Source organism: Pantherophis guttatus, chromosome 6 (assembly GCF_059756535.1).
Source record: "Pantherophis guttatus breed Tessera chromosome 6, ASM5975653v1, whole genome shotgun sequence".
NCBI classification, from domain to species: domain Eukaryota; kingdom Metazoa; phylum Chordata; class Lepidosauria; order Squamata; family Colubridae; genus Pantherophis; species Pantherophis guttatus.
In genome coordinates, this window is record NC_142068.1 from 104,927,249 (window position 1) to 104,933,051 (window position 5,803).

The window sequence follows — 5,803 nt, forward strand, 5'->3', positions numbered from 1 at the left end:
AAGGGCACGGAGAAACTGAGGAGATGCAAAGAGTGAGAATCAATATAAATAGGAGATAGGCAGCATTAACTAACAGCCAACAAAGAAGCAGCTGGAACCTCTCCAGCGATGCTCCGTGTGAGGGACGGAGGCCTCCGGATTACCATGTGTCTCGGTCAAATCGGCTGCTTCCGTCTCCTCCAAAGGCTGAGAGAAAAGGGAGTCTGGCTTCAGACCATACAGTTAGGCTTATCTATAGTTAGGTGGGGCTAAAGCAACAACAGCACAGTAGATACATGTTGTGACATGACAACCTTTATAAATTTGGAGGAGACCCTGAGACCATCTAGCCCAACCCCTCCTCTCAATCCCAGTTAAAGCTTCTCTGACTGATGGCTGCTCAGTCTTTGCATTCAGATAATCCATGAAGAGGAGACTGAACTTCTCTGCTTCACTGGCTAAGCTCTAAAACAGCCCAAACTTTTATCATATTTTTTTCTTTCATTCAGCTAAAATCTCCTCTCTTCTAACTGAATTCATTTTTCTGTGTCTGACACTCTGGAATAATAGTGAGCAGATCTTACACTTGTGTGTAACGTGTGTCAGTGATTGGAAGAAAGCTGCATCCTCCCTTCTCCAACCGAGAGATTGTGTCAGTTGGAAAAGGGGCTCCCAGACGCCTCCTGATCTTCACCTCTTCTCCTTGTTCTCTTTCCTCAAGGCTAAGAGCAGCTCCTTTGATCTCTTCCTTGGCTTCATTGTCCTTCCCTGAAGTTCACGTAGATTTTGTGCAAATTCTCCTTCAATTGCAAGGCAGGGGTGGGATTCAGCCGGTTTGGACCAGTTCGGGCAAACCGGTTGTTAAGATTTTGCGCAGTTTGGAGAATTGGCAAATTCCACCACTGGCTGGCCCTGCTCACCCCGCCCCACCCCACCCTGTATATTATCTTCCCTTCACCATGTGGCCCAGCTAATCTCCATGACTCGCCTACAGGCCTCGTCCGCTCTGTTCACCAAAGGTAAGCATGCCGGCCACTCACCCTTCACCTCAGGTTGGGACCAAGGGACATGCCATTTCCTGGCTCCAGCCTAGTCCTGGAGCCTCCGGCCGCTCACCCTTCGCCTTGGCCAGGTCGGGAAATGCACTATTCCTTGGCTCCGGCCTTGCCCTGGAGCTTCCACCCACTTGCCCTTTGCTTCGGCCAGGTTGGGGAATGTGCCAATCCCTGGCTCCGCTCTTGCCCCAGAGCCTCCACCCGCATGTCGCTGCCCCCTTCTGGCCTCAAACTACGGTCTCTCAGGCTGAAGCACTGGACCTGGACAGTTCTTCTTACCTGTAAGAAGTCCCATCCGGAAAGTGCTGCAGCAGAGATCTTGCAGCCATCTCTTGCTGAGCCTTGGTTGCTGGCAGAGATGTTCCAAGTGCTCTCTGGATCGGCAGCTGCTTCTCTCCGCTGCTGCTCTTGCTGGGAGAGAGAGCGTTTTGTGCAATTTAGCAGCTGTGAGCCGCCGCTTTCCTCTAAGTCCCATCCGGAAAGTGCTGTGGCTGAGAGAAACAGCATTCAACATGGCTTCTGCTTGACTTCCAGTGATGTCGCTGTGAGATCGACTCAGGGGAGCGGGTCTCTGCACCCCCACGCTGAATTCTCTTTGTCGGAGGGCCCCCAAAGGGGCTAATATCGACCTGTAGGGGCTCAAAGGGGCACCCTACAGGTCATGGAAAGCGGCGGGTCTCCTGCTAGACCCAGAGTCTCTTCCCTCTCTGACGAACACAAGGCAGCCATCATGGCCGTCGTGAATCAGGGGCAGCCAAAGAAACTATGATTGTGCTGGAGCAGTGAGAGTGGACAGTGATTTAGATCTGGGGGAGGTGAATTTTAATTTTTGCTTAGGAAAAGAAAATCAATCCGGGAAAAGAGGCTCTCTGGAATGTTTTTAAGGTGCGATTAAGGAGAGGCAGAGAGAAATTGCACCCTAACAGGAAATAAGCAAAAGCTATAAAATATGAAAAGACTCAATGTATAAATCTTACTGGCATGACTTTGATCAGGCATTTTAAAATGCTGAACATCTGACCGTTTATTGAATATTCTGTTTGAATCAACTTGAACTATATAACTGGCAGAATAGTTTTAAAGTGGATTTTTAACATTGATTTTTAAGTTGAAGATGCCATCTACTGGTGAATGGATATATACTATGTCATACTCCTAGAATAATAAAACAACCTTGGAAAATTTTGATAAGAGAAGAACAACACCTGGAGGTCTGCTGTATTATCTACTATTCTATACTTATCTACTTTATGGTTACTAGAGGATACTGGAACTAACTAGCAACTAACTAGCAACAAGGGGCCTGGTGGCGTAGCTGATTAAGCACTGTTACAGTGCACCAGCTGCCTGCAATTACTGCAAGTTCAAATCTCACCAGGCTCAAGGTTGACTCAGCCTTCCATCCTTTCTAAGGTAGGTAAAATGAGGACCCAGTTTGTGGGGTCAATAAGCTGACTTTGTATAAATATACAAAAGTATGAAGGCTATTGCTTAACGCATTGTAAGCCGCCCTGAGTCTCTGGAGAAGGGTAGCATATAAATAAATAATAATAATAATAATAAAAAACCCTGCTCTAGAATGTTCCCTATAACTGACCAATTGTGTCAATTATATTTTCTCTATATTTTGTCAGTATATGATTGACAATTTTTTTCTCAAACTTTTTCATTCACTTATGAAGACAGTGACAGTATTTGTATCCTATTTAACCATATTTGGAGATTAGACAATTGTAGAAGAAAGATTCAATGTGGGATAAGAAACAACGTTTTCTGTTTTTCAAATTCCTGGATGTTCCCATTCTAGTTTCATCCCTTTCTGAAGAACAATGAATTTTGCAATATTTCTCAGAAAAAAATGTACTTGGACCAAAATGGAGAGATAACGGCAGATATGGGCATTTGGGGCTTATTGGTTCTCCCCAAGGATGTCAGGAGAGAACTTCTGGCGTATTTTAAAAGACAGAGATTTACTATCACCCAAGATGCTCTTTCACGGCTAAAGTTGCTCAATAAGGTGGGAGAAATTTTGGTGTCCTTTCTCTGTTTTCCAAACCCTGAGGTCCCATTTCAATTGGGCTAAACCTATCATCTCCAGGGTGGTTAAAAAATCAAATGGAATAAAAGTTTCCTAAAATTTTTACAGTAAACTTCATTCTCAATTTTAATATAAATATATCAACATCAGGGGTGGTGTCTACTTACTTTTACTACCAGTTCACTTCTGCGCCTGCGCAGATCGCTTCTGATGATGTAACGATCAGTGGGCGGAGCCTCCCGCTGATTTTACTACCGGTTCTATAGAACCAGTCCAAACCAGGGACAACCCACCACTGATCATCATACTTAAATCTTTTTTCATCTTTTTTCAATTCCATCCCTCAAGACTTTATGAAATAGATTTTTATTAAATAGAAAAGTAAAATAAAGTAAAGAAAGAAAGAAAAGTTTTTTATAAAGTAATGTTACTTTATTGTAATGTTAAATTCCAAAAGCAAAAGGGAGGAACTAAATGAAGAATCTGCCAGAGGTAAAACAACGGAGAAGGGCGGCATATAAATCAAATTAAAAAAAAAAAAAAACTGTAGTCAGAGGTTTCATATTTACCCCAATGAAGACCAGAGGCTACTTATCTCCATCCATTTCTGCCTCCATTTTCCATGGACGGAGAGTCCTAACATATTTTCTTTGGCATTCCTATTTTTTCTGCTCAGTCCCTGCCTCAGTCCAAATGTGTGGAAAATTGTCATCCTGGATTTGTCAAGAGGGTGCGAGAAGGAGAACCAGTTTGCTGCTACGACTGCGTTCCTTGTCCGGAGGGGACCTTCTCCACTCAGGAAGGTGGGTCACACTGAGGAAAATGGGAGGCTTTGTGGAAGAGATGGGAGGAGGGGGTGGCAGACTGAGCAAATTTTATTAACAGCAGAGGAAATATCTCTCTTGCTTTTTGATTTGGATGTATGCTGCTAAATTTACCTTTCTAGGAACATCTGAGTTCTTTGAAATTTGATGAATTGTTTTAGGTCCACCTTCTGAAAGACCTTGCAATTCACTGTATATTGGATCCTCCCCTTGAGGATCACTGAGAAGGTCTCACTAGTCCATAATCTGGTGCTGTGGATAGTTATGGGGGGAATTCATTACACAAATATTCTACCAGTCATGTTGATCAATCAATCAATCAATCAATCAATCAGAATAGAGCTAGAAGGAACCATAGAGGTCTTTTAGTCCTACCCCCTGCTCAAGCAGGAGACCTTATACCATTTCAAAGGAGTGACTGTTTAATTAAATCATTAAGAAATACTTCTTGGTAAATGCCTGGGGTATCAGCTGTTATGCAAAGAAGGTATTTTCTGTAAGATAAAAGGACAGAATATTAAAGAAAGTTGCTTTTTGGTTTCTCAGATACGGAAAAATGCACCAAGTGTCCAGATGATAAATATCCAAATGAGGACTGAGTTCAGTGTATCCCCAAAGTTATAACCTTCCTGTCTTATGAAGAACATCTGGGCATCATCCTGGTCTCTTTTGCCCTATTCTTGTTTCTAACAACAAGCCTTGTTTTAATCATCTTCACTAAATACCGAGAAACTCCCCTTGTCAAAGCCAACAACCGGGACCTCTCCTACATCCTCCTGGTCTCCCTCCTGCTTTGCTTCTTGTCTCCTTCTCTCTTCATTGGTCAACCAAGGAAAGCCACCTGCCTTCTCCAACAGATGGTCTTCAGCATCATCTTCTCAGTTGCCGTTTCTTCTCTCTTGGCCAAAACCATCACAGTGGTGCTGGCCTTCCTGGCCACAAAACCAGGAAACCGAGTGAAGAGATGGTTGGGGAAGAGCTTGGCCAACTCCATCATCCTTTCTTCTTCTGCTGTCCAAATTATCATCTGCTCCACCTGGCTGGGAGTTTCTCCCCCCTTCCCTGAGTCTGACCTCCACTCCCAGCCTGGAGAGATCATCCTGCAATGCAACGAAGGGGCCGTTGTCATGTTCTACGTCACCCTCAGCTACATGGGCTTCCTGGCTGCCATCTGCTTCACGGTGGCTTTCCTGGCCAGGAATCTGCCTGGGGCCTTCAACGAAGCCAAGCTGATCACCTTCAGCATGCTGGTCTTCTGCAGTGTCTGGGTGACTTTTGTGCCCACCTACCTGAGCACCAAAGGGAAATCCATGGTGGCTGTGCAGGTCTTCTCCATCCTGGCCTCCAGTGCTGGTCTGCTGGGCTGCATCTTCATCCCCAAGTGCTACATTATCCTTCTGAGGCCAGACCTCAACACAAAGGAGCAGCTCACAGGCAGAATAACTGTAAAAACATGAGATATAACACCCTAATATTTAAAGGGATTGTAAAATGTTCTTTTATTTGAAAGTACACCTTATTTCCTCTTAAATAGTATTCAGGAGTCAAAAAAATAATATCTACATGTTTTCAAATGAGAAATGACTGTAATTCTTGTATCTTTTCAGCTCAATAAATTTTGCTAAAGAGAACTGTGCAGAAGTCATTCAGAGAAATTTGGTGTTCAGCAACAGCTATTGAATGTGAGTGTGAGAGATCTCAAAAGATCGATGGTTCATTGAGGGCGCTTCCAAGAAAAAGGCAGCACGCAAGGATGCAATCAAGTTGAATCTTTATTAAGGAATAAAGTAGGTAAAATGAGTTCCCTGGCATCCATGCCTGGATTGAGCCCATGGATCATTCCCGTAGGAAACTAGAACAAGAGCCAAAGAGCAGCCCCTGTGCAGGGGTTCTTATAGGGGCCCTTG

At 44.1% G+C, this 5,803-nt stretch overlaps 1 protein-coding gene and 1 long non-coding RNA gene across 2 annotated transcripts; one reads left to right on the forward strand and one right to left on the reverse strand.

Annotated features, from left to right (window-relative positions):
* Positions 1-3,316: 3,316 nt before the first annotated feature.
* LOC148113235 (vomeronasal type-2 receptor 26-like) lies at positions 3,317-5,522 on the forward strand. Its single transcript, XM_087871952.1, has 2 exons — positions 3,317-3,875; positions 4,443-5,522. The coding sequence occupies exon 2, from the start codon at positions 4,754-4,756 to the stop codon at positions 5,351-5,353; it is 600 nt and encodes a 199-aa protein (XP_087728078.1). The 5' UTR covers positions 3,317-3,875; positions 4,443-4,753; the 3' UTR covers positions 5,354-5,522.
* LOC148113236 (uncharacterized) lies at positions 4,293-5,322 on the reverse strand. Its single transcript, XR_015728398.1, has 2 exons — positions 5,186-5,322; positions 4,293-4,390 (listed from the first exon to the last, which is right to left on the reverse strand). It is a non-coding gene; the product is annotated as an uncharacterized LOC148113236 (long non-coding RNA).
* Positions 5,523-5,803: the final 281 nt, after the last annotated feature.